The sequence below is a fragment of the Molothrus ater genome, chromosome 6, assembly GCF_012460135.2.
Source record: "Molothrus ater isolate BHLD 08-10-18 breed brown headed cowbird chromosome 6, BPBGC_Mater_1.1, whole genome shotgun sequence".
In the NCBI taxonomy this organism is placed as follows: Eukaryota; Metazoa; Chordata; class Aves; order Passeriformes; family Icteridae; genus Molothrus; species Molothrus ater.
The window spans coordinates 31268447-31289134 of record NC_050483.2 but is presented as its reverse complement, the minus strand read 5'-3'; the positions used below and the strand labels follow the sequence as shown (position 1 = coordinate 31289134).

Here is a 20688-nt window from a genome sequence, read left to right as displayed (position 1 = left end):
TTAAAGGAAAAACTTTTAAGTTTATTTTGTTTTCAACATGCTTGAATTTTTCCCAGGTGACAGAAGAGCCGCTTGATGAAGTAGAAGAAGACTCTAATCTCTGGAACTCCTTTGCTGAAGAGGAAGAAGAGGAGGGCATGGTGTTTTTTGTTTTAGAAGAAAGTACTGGCTACATGGCACCTGCTCTCAGAGCACTAGCAGTTATTCACACTGTCATCTCCTTTGTCTGTGTGATTGGATATTACTGCCTAAAGGCAAGTTCTTAATCTTACTGCTAATCTGTTTGTTAAACATTGGCTGTGTCCCAAGGTGGTTAGTGGTGCTAATACTGAAATAGCATTTGTACCTAGCTGTTTACAAATTCTCACTGCTCAATAAGTAGATGTTTTCCTCCTGTATTCTTGCCAGCAGAAATGGAGCTAACTTTCTTCGTAGCAGTGTGTGTGTGTGTTTTGGATTTGTGGTTAAAATGGTGCAGGTAACACAGCCACATTTGGTTATTGCTGGACAGTGTTTGCACAGTGTGAGGGCTCTGTCTTTGCTTTACCCACTCTGTGCATCCCTCAGCAGGTATGTTGGGAGGGGTCACAGCCAGGACAGCTGAGCCAATCAACCAGAGGGATATTCCATGGCATGCAACATCATGCTCAGCAATAAAAAGCTGTGTGTGGGGAGGACTGGGGCTTGCCTGCCGAGGTGGCCATTGCTCAGAGGCTGCCTAGGCATTGATGTGCCTACTGTGGGAGATTCTAGTGTGATGTTTGGTCTCACATTTTTGTGTGACAAAAAACAAAAAATACATAAACCATTACAAAAATGGCCACCATCACTTTCACAGGTCCCTCTGGTTGTATTCAAGAGAGAAAAGGAGGTGGCTAGAAAGCTAGAATTTGATGGACTATACATAACTGAACAACCAACTGAGGATGATATTAAAGGACAATGGGATCGCCTTGTAATCAATACTCCGTAAGTAAAACTAGACTCTATGTAAACTGCTTATAATATTATAGCTCATTAGCCACTGATCTAGAACCTTTCCTGTCCACCTGTCACTTAGTTCAACTAAAAGAAAGGCATTTAGCCCCTTATATTAGATGCTACAGTAGTAGATTCTAATGTGAAATCCACTATTATATGTTTATTTAATAAATACTATGATAGCACATATATTCCACTTCCTTTTCATTTTCTAGGGTTTGCAAGGATTAGGAATTTTACCTCAAAATGTCTCTCTAAGACATTTCACATATTAATCTCTGTTGAGAAACTTTTAAAAAGATAAAGTTTTTAAAAAGATAACTTCCATCCTTTCCAGTGATTATTTCACTTGTGCACATATTCTACTCCCTTTCTTTCCCATTCTTTGGTAAAGAAATTTGTACATGACAAGAGGAGTAAATCTAGTGAAAAATAGCATTCCTAGAATTTGAGTAGGTCTGACAGGAATATCTGTCAAGCTGTGGCATTAGCAAATACTGCAGTAGTCGTATACTGGTTCTAAGAGTCTCGGTAAGCTGCAGCAGTTTGTAGGAGTGGCACAGACAAACACAGCAAGTCAGCTCTCTTCCCACAGAAAAAATGCCTTGACTACAGGCTGCTTTTCAGAATGTACTGGTAGGTTTAGATTAGCTATTAGGAAGTTCTTTACTATAACAGTGAGGCACTTAAACGGGTTGCCCGGAGAAGTTGTGGATGCCCCAGCCCTGGAAGTGTTCAAGGCCAGGCTGGATGGGGTTTGGAGCAACCTGGGCTGGTGGAAGGTGGCCCCGCCCCTGGCAGGGAGTTGGAACTGGGTGATATTTAAGGTCCCTTCCATCTATGCTTCCATGATTAGAATTTCTAAAATACTGGAAATTCTTGAGTGCTTTGTTTTCCTGCACCTAAGTATTAAGAATTTTTCCTAATTTCATTCAGCAATATGGACTAGCACATATTATTAAGGTTACAACCAAAGCTGTTTGGGAAACTGGAGAGCTTGCTTATTTTCCACCCAGTTTGTATGACTATTGATAACAACCCATCTAGATACACATTAAGTTAATCTTCAGCAAACAGAAGAAAGAATTAATGAAATACATTGTCAACTTATCGCTAATGACATGCCGTGCAGTCTGTTCTCAGCATGTTGCACTGTCTACTGAGGTTAAACAAAAGATTAAGACTAATTTAAGCAGGCTAATCCTTCCCTCTAATGTTAACTCAGTCTCAAGGTTTAGTACAAGTACTGTACGATCAGAATAACCACTGCTGGAGGGTACCCAGTGTTCTGTATAAACTGAAATGTGCTTTCTATAATGGGAAAAAAAAGTAATTAAAAGTACAAAAGATGTACCCTGACAAATTTTTGGAGTTTCTTGTAAGAGATAGACGCAAGCTGGCTACACTATGACATATTTTGCTTAAAAGCCTGAGAAATCAAGCAAAAAAATAATACAGAGCATTGGAGTAGAATATACCATGCATTTGAGTTACTAGAAGCATTTGCCTTTATTTGGATTAATTCATTTCAGAATTGCTATTCAGAAAGGTAAAAGTTGGAGCATAGTCATTGGGAAGTTTGCCTCACATCCCAGGAGAACATTGTTGTGGAATCTCATTTTTCTTGTACTAGCATTGACTTTATATTACCAATACTGTTCTTTAGTTTAAGTAGTTATTTTTCTCTTTGCATTCTTGCATATTTCTCAACTCAGTGTTATTTCCAGGAAATAACGAGAGAAAAATCTTAAATTTTGTAGTGTTTCCTGCTAACGGGCATTCCTCAAAACGGGTATAACAGATAGTAAGATCATTAGAATGAGTTCCAGGATATTGCGATAGATAGATAGATAGATAGATAGATAGATAGATAGATAGATAGATAGATAGATAGATAGATAGATAGATAGATATTTGCTATATATTGGCAAACGATCTTGAACTTTCTTGGCAAGTTCAAGATTTTTGTATATCCTGTTGGAAAACTGTTGACTGGTTCTCAAGTGTTCAGCCTCTGTTTGAAATGTAATCCAATAAACTAAAACATTATCCTTTAAGATTCTCCTATTTTTCTCTGAAATCTGGTTTGATTTTTATGGCTAGGTGTGATAAAGTCTTCATTTAGTAGATGAATGATATTACAGTGACTAACCTGCTACTAAGGAATTGTTAAGCTTATCAGGTGATAGTATTTAGCCTGCTAACCTTTTGTAGCCAGTCATATTTGTGAATGGGAGAAACAAAGAGGGTTTGGAGGGGCAAGATTATATTGCAGTAAATTATGATTAATAACAGCTGTTGTCCCCATGAAAAAAAATCAGTCTCCTAATTTGAAGTGCAGTGAGTGAAAAAAATTTGCAATGATCAGAAATGTGGCATTTTCTCTTTTTTTGTTGTTTTGTTTCCTTTCCCCTAACAAGTTAAATAATTTGAAATATCTTTGCCTTATCAGTGTAGGTCCTTCCCTAACAATTACTGGGACAAATTTGTGAAACGGAAGGTAGGCTTTTTATATTTCTATTATGCTTTCCAGAGCAATAATCTACTATTTGGTCAATTGGGATATCCATATGCTTCTGTACACATAAATACAGAAGTAACAGAGAACTGGAATTTGTTTTATGGAAGTTGCTGTGTTAAATGTCTCGGTGAAAAGGCAGCTGTGGTGTAGGTGGGAGGAAGGAGGAAGACAGAAGGCTGTGGTTTCCTTCCTAGACTCAGACATTTGAAATAACTCTGTGCTGTCAGTCAGCCAGCAGGTCTAATTTGCAATCATTGTGATCTTTAGGATACAAAGCCCCCTCATTGCCCTAAAAAAAGAAAAACATGCCAGCTTAAATGACAGAAAATTATACATAAGCTTTCAGATAATAGCCTTTAATGCTTCTATTTTTCTTTTTTATGCTCCCCCTCGTTTCCTGGGAGTTCTTACTGTTCTCGTAGTGTTAATTGTGAAGGACTTCTTTTTTAATTCCTGAAAACTACTGGTCTAGAGTAGGTGAATGTCACTGAGGAGTTTCTGTGATCAAAATCTTCTGTTTTTCCCCTTCTAGGTTATTAACAAGTATGGAGATTTATACGGAGCAGAGCGCATTGCAGAACTTCTGGGTTTGGACAAGAGTGCCCTTGATTTTAGTCCAGTGGAAGAGAGTGAACCAGAAGAGGCATCACTGGTGTCATGGTACGATTTCTAAATTTCACAGACAAATTATGTGTTGGAATAATTTCATCATCAAAGATAAAAATGGATTTCATTTTGAAACTGTTGTGATGTTTTCCTCAAGATGGAGAATTCAAATGGATGAGTCTTCCTACTGTGGAAGTAAAATAAAACAGCTTTTTGTTTGTTTCAAAACACAGTTGTGTTATAAAAGTAAGGAAAAAAATCAGTGAGTTTATGCTGACTGATATAGTTGGTCACTCTTTCATTTTAAACAATAATTAATGCATCATTTTTAAGGTCTTATAACAAAGTTTATAAACCAGTAGACTGAAAAACTGATAATACCTATATAACAGGTGTCTAGTACAGATTCAGAGATGTTTTCCTTACTTAGTCAGTAAGTCAAGATGAGAGCTTGAAATTGTCCCAGTCCCAAGTGATTTATGCTCCTACAGGAGCTGGTTTTCTCAATGTGTAAGATGCACAACACAGATTTCCCTTTGCATGCCATCCAATGGCTGATAAAATATTTAGAATATTGTAGAAGGCATTACCTTTTCTCTTGGTTATTCTGGGAATATTTTACACTAGACAGAACACTTACCTCCTCAATTTAAGCAATCTGTGCTCCACATTTCACTACTTTTGGCATAGATCTTAAGTTTTCAAGTCTGGAATATAGGAGTATCATTCTTCCTGAAATTGTTACATCAGTTTTGTTGGATTAGAAACTATTTATTGTGCTCAGAATTAATGAATACTCTGAAAAAATGAAGTACCTGGATCACTCAGAAAATGAAAAATTAATTTATATCACCACCTTCAGCAAAAAAAAGCTGAAGTGCCACAACTGTGGCACTTAGTGTATGTTTATAAATAGAGAATTCAATATTTATTTTTGACATTTATGCTTTTCACAAATTTTTTATTTCTTAGGCTAAGCTCCATTGATACAAAGTACCACATTTGGAAGCTCGGAGTTGTTTTCACCGATAATGTGAGTATGTTAGCCTAGATGAATATGCTTTGATTTACTCTAAGCATGTATGTCCTCCACCATCTGCTTTTATTTTCAACAAACATACACAAATAATATTGCATTACAGAGCCATTTTAAATTTTTTTTTCTGTCTTGTGATTAGACTAAAGGATGTTTTACTCAGAATTATATATGGCACATTATAGATGGTTAAAACTGCTATTATAGTACATTATTTATTAAATTCATGGTTTAAAAGGTAGTTCAATAATTATTGTTATGTTACTTGCCCATATCAGTGACAGATTTCTTTGGTTCAACCTCAAGGAGTAACCCTGGGGAGCATTCCCATTCAATTAAAGAATCTGCACACACCTCTGGGGGTGCTAGAAATCCCTGCCATTAAAAAGTGGGACTGAGTTTTTACAACATAAAGTGATTGAATGGAATTCACATGTTCCCAGGCTAGTAATGTTAGCTCAACAGAGCACCATTCATTTTAAAATAAGTTATTAGTACCACCAATCATCGGTTGCTCTATCAGGAAACACCTGCCTTCCACATCCCTGCCAGTGCCAGTAGCTGTCAGGATACACAGGTTTTTCATATCCTTGTGATGTCTGTTTTTGGGGTTGGTGAGTGAGGTCTCAGCTGGTCTCAGTATTTTTCAACAGCAAAAGCAGAGTCACCTCCCACTCCATCACTGGTAATTTTCAAAAGCTGGGTGAAGTTTCAGCTGTTTAATCCCTACGTGGGCAAAGTGTCCTACTACAACAACTTGAGTGACTTAAAAACTCTATTTTCTGGATCTAATAATGCACATCAGCACCTGTTAACCCTCTGCCACTTTTCACTTTCTCTGCAGTCATTCTTATACTTAGCTTGGTACACTACTATGTCTATCCTTGGGCACTACAACAACTTCTTCTTTGCTGCTCATCTGCTGGATATTGCTATGGGTTTTAAGACATTGCGAACTATTTTGTCTTCAGTCACTCACAATGGCAAACAGGTAGGTGCTACATTAAAAGGTTTGAAAATAAATGCACTTTGTAAAAGTACTGGAAAAATCTTGTTGTAAAGGAAATATTGGAATGCAATTCATTTATATCATGGTAGGATTGATCATATCTTCTGCAGCACACTTAATATATGCTAAACCCTATGAAATTGTAACAATGTATACGCACCAAGTGATGACAGATAAAGTGTTGTACACAATAGAAAACACACAATTTTAGAAAAATATAAGAATATTAATTACTTCTTAACCAGTTTGTTCTATACTCTCAATGATGAGCTGATTGGTGATAAATATTAAGAATACACAATCCCTCCTTAGCTACAGCAGTAATAATGATTTGGGCACTGAGATTTCTATATCTGGCTAATAAGAATGTGCTTAAAGGTGTGTGCATTCTGGAATATGCTTCTATGGTCCTTTGTCATGCAAAAATCAGCTTAATAAAGTGTAATTCTAAAATTAATTGCTAAAATTTCTGCAGGGAATCATGTACTGATCTCCAAAGAACCCATGTTCCTAGCTAGAATAACAACAAAAAGCAAGATTTACAGTTACTTTTAAACTCACATTTAGAAATCTAAATTCCCCAAAATATAATTTCAAACATATACATTCTATTTCTTCTCAAATGCAGTAACATACATTCTAAGCCCACACCTATGCCCTGCTAGATTTGTCAAAACATTTTATAGCACATGATGTTTTGGAAGAGGCATAAAAATATACCCACACACGGTGATGTGTTATCATCACACAAACAAATGAAAACTCTGATTTTATACTATTTATTTTACTTAAGGAAGACCAAGTCCATATTAGTTTTAATGATTGTAATGACTTATGTATCTTCCTTATGAATTGCTTAAAAAATATCATAGTCAAAACAGAGCATAGTTGACAAAACTGTTTTAACTCAAGACCATGGCTTTTACATTCTTAACCAGCAATGAATAATTTTTCTAATCTTGTTGCTTTTTTGGCAAGTAAATATGAACACTGAAAGACAGCTGCAGATTTCTGCATTGAAATGTTCACTTCAGGAGCAGGCTGACAGATCTGCAGATAGTGATAATTGATCAGCTTGTCCTTCAATACTCTTATGTTTCTTTTAAAGAGTAAATACTGGTTGTTGCATTTTTTAAAATATGTAGCTTTGAGTAAACTCCTCTCCAGGATCTTCTGACACCAACAGACAATATAATCTGGTCTCATTAACTGCTAAACTTTTTCCCCTAATGATTTTATTTCCTTACAGGTGGGACCTGAAAATTACTTACTCTCATCTAAAAAATTTTCTCTCCATTTTAACAATGGCTTTGCTAAACAGCTTCGGAAGAGAAAATACTCCTTATAAGTCCCAATAAGTCCTAGTTGAGATTGTCAAATTATCTAAAGGGTTTTATTTTTATTATTTAATTTTTATTGTATATCCAGTATTTTAAGTTAGTATAATTAAATTTTTAAACTAAAGAGTGTAAAAAATTGCTCTGGTGATACACACGTAACTCCTATCATTAATTTCCCTATTGGGAAAGGTACAATATCGCTAATTTTCAAAATGTGAGGCAGTGCACCAAGCAGGCATGCCTCTTCTGTCAAAATGATATTGAAACCTATTTTCATGTCATGTCCCCACACTCAGCTTGTGCTTACTGTGGGACTCCTGGCGGTGGTAGTGTACCTGTACACTGTGGTGGCTTTCAACTTCTTCCGCAAATTCTACAACAAAAGTGAAGATGAAGATGAACCAGACATGAAGTGTGATGACATGATGACGGTAACTAAAACATTGCCATGTGCCTCAAATATCATCCTGAATTTTCAAATGTACTCTTTAGACAGAATGATGAGTAGGGAGGGATGTGTTTGTTGTTAAATCCATTGGGCTATTCTTCTTGATACATATAATTTTGGAAATACAAATAGTCTTGAAATTCCCTCTGCGTTCTCCAGTGGCCTAAACTCAACAGCAAACAGATGACACATAGCAAGGTATTCTGAATTTTTTTCCTAAATACTGTGGTTTATGATGTGCCACAATGCTTTTACAGCTGAGGATGGCAAACCCTCAAAGTAAAAAAGGAATTTCGGGACAAACTAGTCAGAGCTTCAAAAAGAAGCTGTGCTGTCACAACAAAGAAGCCCCATTTGTTCCCAATATTTGCAAGTGTGCAAGCTCTTCCTGTCCCTATTTAGGTTATATGAATTATGAGATATTAATAGCACGAGTTATAAAACTATACTACATTTTAAACCACTCTATTAAGTGAGGTAAATCAATTCTAAGCTACATTTTAAAATATTTTTTAACTAGCACTAGCATCTTAGGTTATTAATAGCACGAGTTATAAAACTATACTACATTTTAAACCACTCTATTAAGTGAGGTAAATCAATTCTAAGCTACATTTTAAAATATTTTTTAACTAGCACTAGCATCTTAGGTTATCAATAAAATTGCATTATAAAAATGGATGCATAGCTCTGTTTAGTGTTTGCTAATGCCAGGTTTTATACTCATTATTAACACCCTGATATCTAATGTGACTCCAGAATACTGGCTGTGGTTAGAGATTGATATTGGTTTTAACCCACACTGTGTGGCTGAAGGTGGTTTAAAAGACTGTAGCCAATCATACAGGAAAATCAGTAGTTTATCACTCTGACAGAAGAGTCCATTCAAAAATACTTACAGAGCTTAAATATACACATTATTAAAGATTTTTTGATTAAGATTTATATATTTAAAAATATAACAATACTTTTGTAAAGTGATTTCTTCTGCATTGAACTGAACACAGGTCATTTCACAGATCACAACTAATTTACAATATAATAAATCAGACATCTAGTATTGCAAAATTAATTTATATAGAAACCTACAAACAGCTAGATCTACTTGTGGATATCCCACTATTCATTTTATAGCAATATTTTCCACATTGCTAAACTTCACTGCAAGACTTTAAAAGATGTCTTCTTCTTACTCAGAGCAAGATAGAACCTTAGAAATCAATATAAGGAATAGAATATGGTTGAATACAGTAACAAATACAAGAAAAATAACCCCAAAATAGTCTCAGTCTGAAATAAGACCCAGTGAGGGAGGAGCAGGTAACAGCTGACGCTGACTCCCCCTCTTAGTAAGTGTACCTGAAGGTGGAATCACATTAGTTAAGACAGTAACAGATTTTTGGTGCACTGTGTTTGATACATGAGGAATGATATTATGTGTTCTTGTTACTATTTGTTTGTTACTTAAATTTTCAAGACAATTAGCAGAGCAGAATAATTTAAAAAACAAGAAAGAAAACCCCAAAAGAATAGTTCATGGTAAATGTATCTGTAATTTTCCTCTCTCTTTTTTAGTGTTACCTGTTCCACATGTATGTGGGTGTAAGAGCTGGTGGTGGCATTGGAGATGAAATTGAGGATCCTGCTGGAGACCCTTATGAAATGTACCGAATTGTCTTTGACATCACATTTTTCTTCTTTGTCATTGTTATCCTACTGGCCATTATTCAAGGTACCATCACTTACCTTAGTAGACATTGCTCAAAATTAATTCACCATTGAAAACTATATTTATGTTTGAGGTAAATTTAGCAGTATTGCTGTAAAGACTTATTCCTGAATTCATAAAATCCTTATTTCTGAAAGTAATAATTTTATATTAATTTATACATAATATGCCTTTTCCCAAGTACTACACAAAGTCAAAGCACAAGGAATGTAATGTAGATGGGTTGCAGTCTTTATGAACATGTTTGTAACTATCCAGCAATGATGAACCTTGTGCAGGAGCACTGTTCTCCTATACTAAGCATTTAAAACTCTGGAGAGCCTTGCTGAAGACACTCTTCTCACTTTTAGCCTGGAATCGCCACAACTGTCTGGGGAATGGAGACTTTCCAGTTGGAAAGGGTAAATGACATGGAGAAAGTCACCATGGGCATGTAGCTATTTAACATCCTGATGTCTAATGTGACTCCAGAAAACTTTCCTCCATTTCCTCCTCTCTTCAGAGGCCAATTTGCAGTTTTAATTGGGTTGCAGTTGTGGTTTACAGCAAACAAGACCCCTCTTCGGTGATGGGCAGCATTCAACACTCATTGCATAAACTCTTCCAAGGCTGATGGAAAAAAACCACACTGTTTTATGGCAACCTTGTGGCAAAGAAAAAAATGTAGCACATCTATACTGAGCAAAAGTTACAAATGTCACAGTCTCCAAAATTATCCAATTCTTTTCTTAAGACATTGAAAGTGGAGGAGTAATGCAGAGCTGTCTCTGTTGAAAAAGATTTGGGATATAAGAGTTTAATGAGAAGGAGAGTGAAAATTAATTTCATTTATGGGAACAAAAGAGATGAGTTTGTGTAAGGTTAAATGAACTATTAAATAATAATATTATTTATATATTAATAAATAATATTATTTTTTAATAACAAAGCACAAAAAAGTCTTTCCACTCTCAAGATTGTGCCTGTATGTGTAAGTACACTAAATTCTAGACACTGGAGGAATGACATTACTTGCAATATGAATATTGCTAAGTACTGAAGTGTTGCTCCTTTTCTATTTGAAACAGGTCTGATTATTGATGCTTTTGGTGAATTACGAGACCAGCAAGAACAAGTGAGGGAGGACATGGAGGTAGGAAGCACGTTACATTTTTCATTGCTCTTGTTCACCTAGATTGTCACCAATTAGTGTTTTTGAGTTAAAATTAATCTATAACCACAACTTTTGCTTTCAGACCAAATGCTTTATTTGTGGAATTGGCAATGACTACTTTGACACAACTCCACATGGCTTTGAAACTCATACTTTGCAAGAACATAACTTGGCAAACTATCTGTAAGTACATTTTACAATTGGAATTATGATAAAGAGACCTTTCAGATGTAGTGTCATTTAGGAGCACACATTGCTGAAAATCCCAAGCCAGATTTCTAGAAAACTGAGGAATATTTCCTCTCCTTTAGGGTCTTCCCTCCTCTATTCCATACTGATTGTTACCTTTAAGGTGCTCACCTTACACATGAAGTGCCTTACTAGTATAAGACCAGAAGGCACATCAGCTCCTTATTCTGCTGGAAGGAAAGCCAGATATGGGGAAGGAGAGGGAACAGTAAAATAAGTTGCTTTAGTTGGGAAATTTTGGTTGTGACTTCTGGTGGCTTAGTAATGCTGATGAGACCAGAGAAAACTGGCTTCAATTTAAAAAAAAAGAAAACCCAAACCAAAACAAAGCAAATAAAGGCACTTGTAGAAAGTTGGTCAAAGATAAGCTCCAAAAAATAGTTAACTCCATTCCTATAGTTCTTTAGTGGCAGTGGAGCATTTTGAAACCTTGAAGGACTCAGGAGCTGCACATGTTTAGACTGTATCAAACTCCCAAGAGAGTGCTCTTCCACTTTCAATAGTAAGTGAGGATATTAGTATTTCATTAGTAAGAGGATATTAAAAAAGTTATTCTTGTTGCATTAGTTACTCATACAACAAAGATAGTTAATTATACAAGAATTGCACCAGTAGAATGAAAGGAGAAGCTGGTGAAATCTTATAGCAGTCTGGCTTTGGAACTTCTTCTGCATCTGAAGAACTTTGGAACTGCATCTGAACTTCTTCTAGTTTTACTAGTCTACAACATCCAAGCTTTTCTTACTGTATCAAATTGCTTAGTTATTACATGGGAACCTCTAATTCACCGTAATTTAAAAATGGCAATTTTCTTCATAATAGAATATATAGTGAACATCTTTTTATCCAGATTACCCTTTAATTAGACAACTGTTAAAATCAGTGTACTTTCCTTCCTTCACAACGAAAGCACATAGCCTCATTCCAAATTCCCTGCACCAAAACTGACCAATCACGACTAGTATTACCTCTAAACAGACCACAGTTGACTCTTTACAGTCTTCCTAATTAGTTGAAGCTCTCAACATTTGACTGAGCTCAGGTGTTGGGGAAGGATAGGCTCAGCCTATGAGCTGTATAGCAGCAGTGCTCAGAACTCCTGGTGCAGCTTAGTATTTACCACACTTCTCATGCAGTAGCCATGGTAACCTCTTCCAAGGTGACATGTTGGAGCATATGTGCTCAGAATTTGGCATATGTCTAATTCAGGTACTGCTCCTCACACTGAAACGAAGGAAATGCTAAATTGCATTTTTCTACAGATTTTTTATCTGCTAGCACTTTCACAGGAGACATGCTTCAGGACAGAATTTTCTCCCTTAAATTAAGCACTTTAGATGCCTAGTAGTGTCATTGCTTTGCTGGTTGGCATTATCTTCCACACATACCCCAGACTAGAAAAGGTCAGGCAGAGAGATCATGTTTCCTCCATTAATACCCACTTCATGTGCTTGTTTCAGGTTCTTCTTAATGTATCTAATTAACAAGGATGAAACTGAACATACTGGCCAGGTGAGTAGAAAATAAAACTTAAGAAAAACCATTAAGCTTATCTTTCAACATATTTATCTTCTCAAGCCTTGTAGCTCTGTACCAGCAGGTGGAACTGATGTACCACTGAGAACTGTGGATGATGCCACTCTCCCCAAGAGGCTACTGCTAGTGAAAGAAAAGAAGGGTTAAAACAAAAGGGAGAGGGGAATGCTGCACTGCTTCACTGCAGAGAACTCTGTCAGAAGTCAGTTAGTAGTAATCTTACTGTCATCTTATCTCTGAAAAGAAAATGTCAAATGCACCAGGTGTAGTTTATTGCCAAGAGGCTTAAGTAGTTAAGCTACTATAGTGATAGTCAAAATCTATATATATGTGTAGATAGATAGGCATTTGGGTGACCATATATTAGCACTGTTAGGCCCTAAAGGTAAACAAATAAGAAAATAACTAGAACTTAATGATATCTTCTCTCTAATAAGAAGCTCTTAGGCAAATGCCACAGAAGTACCTTTGTTTTCCATTCAAAGCAAAATACATTTGCTTATATACAAATTTGTGAACAGGTTTGCTCTGATATAAAGAGATTGATTAATTTATACTTTGGTATTTTACTAATAGAGCTTAAATTTCAGTAGTACTGAATTAAGAGAAGTATAAAACTCTTATAAACATTATTGAGTTACAATATCTTGAGTTCCAGTGTCTATAAATTCTACTCCATGGTAGCAGGCACAATACGTGGTTATTGTTAAAAGTTTATCTACAGCACTAACTGCACAGTGACTGGTAAAATAAATACTCTTTCTCATTTTCAGGAATCATTTGTGTGGAAGATGTACCAAGAAAGATGTTGGGATTTTTTCCCGGCAGGGGACTGCTTCCGAAAACAGTATGAGGATCAGCTTGGCTAATATCACAAAAGAAATGATTTATTCATGAACTGCTAAGATCCAGTATACACAGAAAAAAAAATCTGTTCTTTTCACGGCATAATTTCACAGCTTGTATTTGCTTTAAATGTCTTCAAAGTTCAAGACACACATAAAATTTGACACTATTTCAGAGGCTTTTTGTACCTACCACATATGAAACAGGTCTTTTGTTGGAATTTTAATTAGCAAAAACTATGCCAGATTAACTCAAGCCTTCCAGTTCAAACATGGCCTAAAATTATAACAACTTTTTAACTACACCATTAACCTGGTGTTTGGCAGTACAGTTGAAAGGGCTAAAAGGCATCTTTATTGCACATCTGACAGTGAAGAACTTGAACATCAGAGACTGTACCTCAGAAAAATAGTTCAACTAACTGCTGTCCAGTTTTTCCCCACAGTATTTGCTAGTGAATGTATCAAGATACCGTTTGAAAAGCTTTAAGCAGTTAAAAAGAAATCATTTTCAAACACTTTGTCAACCTTGAAACATTAAAGTGCCTTAAAACCTCTGTAGACATAGCTATGCAAACTTTTTGTTAGTGTTCTAGATGAACAGACCCATTAACTGTATTGCTTTTCTGTCTTTCTGTATCAAATTGCACTTAAAGTTTGTTTATATACTACCTTCAATAACAGCTTATTAGATGCTGCTGTTAAAAGACATACACTGTATCAAAATGAACACAATTTAAATCTTAGGCCAAAATAAAACAATGCTCTATGGTCACCTGCAAGTAGAAGTTGCTAGGATTATGCTTTTTTTTTTCTTCTAATAAAAAGTGCCCTCTGCAATAAAGTATTATAAACCAAATATAACTGTTGCTGTCTTCTTTCCCATTTTTCTACAACACAGAGTTTTTTGACAATGGTAACTAAAAACACATATATTCATTGTTCATCCACAGCTTTATTTTAAGGACAACATAGAGCAAGTACAAGCTGAAATAACTGTTCTATTTCTGCACTGTAGTCTGCTTTTTTAGCAAAGAAAACTCTAACTTTACCACAAATTTTAGACCTTTCTAATAATATCATTTGTCTTCAACTATTTTCAATCTTATCTAAATTCATTTTGGTTGCACAAAATTTTAAGTGCCAGCAAAGAAAAACAGGCATTTGGCAGACAGAAAAAGGAAATAACAAGGAGATAAAGAAAGATTCAAGTTTTTACATAATGTTTGCTATATTCAATTATTCATATGAGGAAATTTGAGCTTCAGGCGATCATGCTGTCCAGCCAATCTTCAAGCTCTTCTTCAGTAACATCTTTGGATGTTATTTGCTGCTGCTGTGATGATGTGCTCTTCTCTTCAGGCATATCTACTTTTAAAGGCTCTAGAGAAGCAAAAACAAGAAGACTGAAAATCTGGAAACCAATCCGTACTACCTCTGTCTTGTATCATTTTGCTTTCAATGCACAACTGACTGTATTTAAACACAATCCCTCCTTCCTGAAGAACAGCAAGTCATATTCCAAAAATAGTTTCCACGCTAAACTTCATTTTGTAAAATCAATGCTAGTAAAGTTTGAAAGTAGCATTTAGGAGAAGCCATCAGAAATAGTTGTCAATTCTTCTGTACACTATTAGCACAGTGAACTAAAAGTTGATACAAATACTTTATCTTCCCTGCAATAAAATAGCAGTACACTCTCTAGCAGAACACATTTTTTTTAAATTTAAATTTTTGCTAACTCATTAGCCCAATGCTGTTTTGCAGAAGAATTTCACTTAGTGTTTAAAGTGAACTGACATGGTAAAACTTCAGATTAGTGAGGAGTTAAAACTGAAAATGAACAAATGGGCCAGAACACAGCCCCAGATAGATGAAATGCAGTCTGACAGAAATTATGATAGCAGCACTGTTGACTGGCTAATCAAAAATTCAAAAACATCACCAAAACAGAGACCAGTGAAAATTAAATAAGGTCATGCTGGGGAGAAAACTTACCATTTTCCTTACAATCCATTTTCAAATCTTTCTCAGTTGAGATGGTGCAGGATAATGTACCTGACACAGGTCTATTTTCTGTATTAATGGGAGCCTCTAGATTCAGGAGAAGATCTAGTTCTTCATCCAAATGGTCAGTGTCTTGATTTGATAGTGGATGAACTCTTTGAAATGATTCTCTTGCATTTGCCCAAGAGCCATTTTTACTCCCAGGTTCTGATGGAGCAACAGAATTACCAACAGGATGGGAGACCAGCCCGGTTTCACTCTGAGCCAGAGACTGTCGAAACAGCTGCTCTCTCTTCTTCCCATCTTCAAAAATTTTAGATTTCATCTGTGGGATCTCTAGAGGTGTTGATGCCTATGAGTACAAGAAAGGACTTGAGTCTTTATAATGATTATCTATTATTACTATTCTGTCTAATTTGGATTATAATTCATACTTGCTATACTTGATCACTTAAGAAGGTACAGGAAATTTGAGCAGAATCAAATTCAGAAGTAAAAGCAAACTAAAGTTGTCTTGATACTTCTGCAATAGCAAATGCAAAATACAAACTCCTTTTATCTCTTATTACAGAATATGAGAATGTATGCTAACACTAGCACTGACAGAATCATAGAATAGTTTGGTTTGGAAGGGACCTTAAAAATTACCTATTCTAAGCTGCCTGCTAATGGGCAGGGAACTTTCCACTAATCCAGATTGCTCAAAGCCTCATCCAACCTGGCATTCATTGAACACTTGCAGGGATAGGTAGTCCATAGCTTCTCTAGGAAAGCTGTTCCAGTGCCTCACCACTCTTACAGTCAAGAATATTGATAGCTAATCTAATTGATTAGCTAATCTAAACCAACCCTCCGTTAGCTTAAAGCGATTTCCTTTGTCCTATCTATAGTGCCCATGTGAAAAGTCCCTCTCCAGCTCTGCTCTGTAGGTACTGAAAGGTGCTTAAGGTCTCTCTGGCACCTTCTGTTCTCCAGCCTGAAGAGCCCCAACTCTCAGTCTGTCTTCACAGGAGAGGTGCTCCAGCTCTCTGATCAACTTTGTGGCCTTCCTCCACACTTACTCCAAGAGGTCCATGTCTTTCTGTGCTGGGGACCCCAGAGCTGGATGCAACTCACCAGGTGGGATCTCACAAAGGCAGAGCAGAGCAGACAGTGAGAATCACCTCTCCCAACCTGATGGTCAGGTTTCCTTTGAAACATGCTGCACATTGCTGAGTCATGTTGAGCTTTTCATTCACAAACATCCCCAAAGTCCTTCTCCCTAGGGCTAGTCTTAATCCTTCTGTAAGGGCTATACTTTTCCTTGCTTGGACAAATGGAGCCTTTTAAGAATTTTTTTTATATTTAAGTCTCACTGGCTCTTCTTCCCTTACATTAGTATTTTCTTTTTCACAGTTTGAAGGAACACTTTACTAATATTGTTCCTATCCTGCCACTGGTGAATAAATGATACTTTCTTCACCTGTACAATTGACAGTTTTACCTCTAAGGATTTATTCATGGAGAAAAGCATGTTTGTTGATATTAGTTACGTAGAAGATTAAATCACAATTAGTATACTTAGCAGGAAGAATGTGAAAGCACTTACAAAATTTTGGTGCAAACTTTTAACAGCTGCTAACAAGAGAAGCAAACACAAAAGCAGTGCAATCATTCCATGTCAAACACTCTGATACTCAGTCTCAAATCTAATATACTGCACATCCAGACATTTTGTTTAAGGCCAAACAGGCACACAAAATGTGTCAATAGAGAGGTATCCTGCATTACATGCCACTTGGCACACCTGTCTAAATGAATGCATTTACTTACATAATACAGTCTACTTCTGTTTGAAGACTAATCATTCTCGCACACACTATTTCTCCTAAAATAGTTGCATTTTCTTGTGAAATTTCACAGCATTACCTGCACAAGGTCAGCAGCTATATTCAGCCTTAGATGTAGAGGCAATTCCTGAAGGGCCTGGACCAAAGACTGGCAGTCAACAGAAAGTGCAGAGAACTGAAACATAATTCAACATATAAGTAAAGTACACTTGTGAAAAAAAAAACACAACAACCAACCAAACACAAAACCATTCACCAAATTAATTATTACATTCTCCTGTCACATACATTCAAGAAATTTAATGAAATGCACAAATTAATAGTTTAAAATACACTTTTATGAAGCAGCTTGGCTAAATAATAACATAAACACACCTAAAATGCATATAACCACTTAAGGTTAAAAAACAAGGTATAAATAGAATGCTCCTTAGACAATACCTTTTAATTTCAAATAGGAAATAGTTCAGGAAGTTGACAATGGCACAAGAAGCTTTCCCAACTGAAACATCTTTTGAACTGTGAAGATTTCATACAATGTGAAATGCCTTTATTTAATGAGTTGCCACTACTTCCTAAGCAATCATCCCATGCAGCTCCTGTGCAGCTAAATTTAATGTCTCAACAGAGGCCTTTTCATACTTCCCCATCTTTTCAAATGTTTTGATACTTCCAAAAGCAATAAAGTACATAGTTACAAACACTTCTGAAATGACGCTCGAGAAGGATATGATACTGCTGCTAAATGAGATTTTATTACTGTGACAGGTATTGAAGTTGCCATTTCTCTTGACCCTTTTTTAAAAAACAAAATCACACAAAATGGACCAGCAGTATTTGTAGTTTCTACAGAACAGACCAGATTTCAGTAGTTTTAAAACAGATTTCAAGCTCAGAGTACAACAGAACATTCTGAACACATCCACCATGGATAAACTGGCAAAGATAAATCTGATATCCATCACATATTTTAAAATCTGGCAACAAAATGCTTAAGTTCAGTCTATGCTCTCAGTCTGTATTTTCATGGAAGTAGAGAAGTTGCTTCCAAATCTCACTTAGAGACAAAAATTTGTCCCTCTTAATGTGATGTAGACTGGCACAGACATTTAGAAGTCCAAATACTAACAAATTAGGAAAGTTTTGTGACATATCATAGGAGATTTTTCAAAGAAATTCATACTGCTTCCAAAAGCCAGTCAACACCTTTTAACAGGCTTTTAACACCTGCACATGAAGCAAGAACGAACATCAAAGACATAGTGTGTTCTGACAGTATATTTACAAAATTAAAATAAATTTTAAAAAGAAACAATGCAGTTGATTCAACAGTTTCTTATATTCAAATACTGGTTCTGATATCCTTTAATGAGAATAAAAGGACTAAAAAAAAGTATCTGATGTAAGACTTATCTTCTGTACTGAGAACTTCATTTTACAATGGGTTAGGGATCACCATCAAAAATGATTGACTGGTGAAAGTAACCTCACAAAGTCTTCAGCAAATAATTCTTATTGCCCAGCAATGAACGAGATGTTCAGAAAATACAGTTATTTTGACAGATATTAAGGATCAAATGTAGCTTCTGCACAGTTGCAAAAGACAAGGAAACTGTTTGAATCTTGTAACACAAAAAATTCTAAAAAGTATAATTGAATAACAAATATTTAAGTGCATTTTGGAGGAGCTATGTATACTTGCAAAAATATTAACACGAATGAACATAGCAAATGAAGGTAAAAAAGTGGGGATAGAGAAGAGAAGGAAATGTTGAGGATAAAAGAAAAGGGGAATTTTGAGAAATAACATAATAGAAGAAGGAATTTGATATCTAAGTAGAGACTTCTTTAAAAGTGGTGTTCTAATAAAAAGCAAAGGGACAAAAGCAGTACTTGATAGATTATGAACACTTCATGGCACATAGCATTATTTGCTCAAAAGAATTGTAGAGGCATACTTTGTTGCTGGAATTACCATTTTTTATTGAAAAATCCAAACGACTAATAACTGTGCTTTTTCAATTGCAGACCATGATATGAATGAGACCATGATTTTTATTGCATTTTATCAATATGAAATGGAGCAAATGCAAACCTACTTTTTGTGAAAATGAAAGACAGTATTCTTAATAAATTGAAATTCTGTTATTGTTGATGTCACTGTAACATTTCCATTCCACATTTGAAACTGATGCTTTGCCATTGCTTTCTACAAAAGATAGAGAATGAGAAATATCTAATAATTCTGCAACTAGTTCTATGTCTTTTCTGCTTTACTCTGTTTCCTCATAACCAATATACTTCAGTTTAAAATTCTTAATCCTGTACATAATGTGTAGACAGGCAAAGAACTAGAAAGAGGTGAGTTAAGAGGCAAAGGCCAGGAATTTGGCAAATGGTATCTAGGATAAAAATTGGACTTCAATCTGCCTTACAGGGAAAAGAAAGATGGGTCATAAAAAAACATGAGATACCAGGCTGAAGATCAGAGACAATGTGGAAAATTAGATAATGCTGTGAAACCATCTGGGACAGGATTCTGGATTAAAATAAGAAACCAAAGGAAGGGTAATGGTGACAACACGTAGCTTCAGTCTGCTCACAATGGCTTTAGCCATTCAGGAATTAATTACTGTGTTCTAATGACCTAAATGCTATAATAAAAATCCTCTGAGGAAATTATGAAAAAATTAATATTTGGGATATTGACACCATCTTGCACACTAGGAATGGAAGAACTGATAAGAAAAAATAGTAACTGAAAGCCTGTGTTCCACTAAAGAAATATGTAGTGGTTTAGACAAATGCTGTATTTGGGTTTAGTTCCTCACTTTAATTTGACTTTGCAACTCTAAAGTATCTTTAAATACCACTTCCCAGGGAATAATTATTGTAGTATTTTAGAATATAAATAGCAAATCTTTAAAATTTGAATACATGTGGATGTTACAAGAGACACTCAAGCAGAGTTTCACAGCAATTTTAAGAAAAGCCTGGAAGACTTTTCTTAAATATACTTTGCAAAAATTTAGGCAACTTGGATGAGGAAGACAGCTGCAGACATTGAGACACTTTAAGGTATCCTGATAGAGAAAACAGGAGACTTCTACTGCTACCCTCCTTTTTATTCAAGCATAAAGAATTCACATACAAAAAATCTAGTTGGTGTCCTAATTATATAGGGCATGATGTTTCAACCAGAGGATATGAACTGTTATTTGAAGGAACTAGAACGCTTCACAGTCCAACATATGAATATATTCCTACAGGTTTTGTTATAGTCATTCTATTAAACACTTTTCTCTTGAATACAGCTGAAAAAGGAAGGCTGAATTCCTGTGTCAGTAAAGCAAAGAGACAGTCTTATTTCTCTTCACTGGAGGGCTTTCTTATTCTTTC

General features: G+C 35.6%; 2 protein-coding genes across 2 annotated transcripts in view; one reads left to right on the top strand and one right to left on the bottom strand.

The window, feature by feature from the left end:
- Window positions 1–14235, top strand: part of RYR3 (ryanodine receptor 3) — a 196236-nt gene extending 182001 nt beyond the window's left edge. Inside the window, 12 exon segments of the mRNA XM_054515025.1 lie at window positions 57–254; window positions 839–969; window positions 3439–3481; window positions 4035–4162; window positions 5081–5141; window positions 5989–6135; window positions 7790–7924; window positions 9517–9673; window positions 10738–10802; window positions 10906–11006; window positions 12533–12584; window positions 13382–14235. Coding sequence (XP_054371000.1) covers window positions 57–254; window positions 839–969; window positions 3439–3481; window positions 4035–4162; window positions 5081–5141; window positions 5989–6135; window positions 7790–7924; window positions 9517–9673; window positions 10738–10802; window positions 10906–11006; window positions 12533–12584; window positions 13382–13477 — 1314 coding nt within the window. The 3' untranslated portion in view covers window positions 13478–14235.
- A 153-nt stretch (window positions 14236–14388) lies between these two features.
- Window positions 14389–20688, bottom strand: part of AVEN (apoptosis and caspase activation inhibitor) — an 85569-nt gene continuing 79269 nt past the window's right edge. The window contains 3 exon segments of the mRNA XM_036384857.1: window positions 14389–14836; window positions 15452–15812; window positions 17369–17464. Of these exon segments, the coding sequence (XP_036240750.1) occupies window positions 14718–14836; window positions 15452–15812; window positions 17369–17464 (576 nt within the window). The 3' untranslated portion in view covers window positions 14389–14717.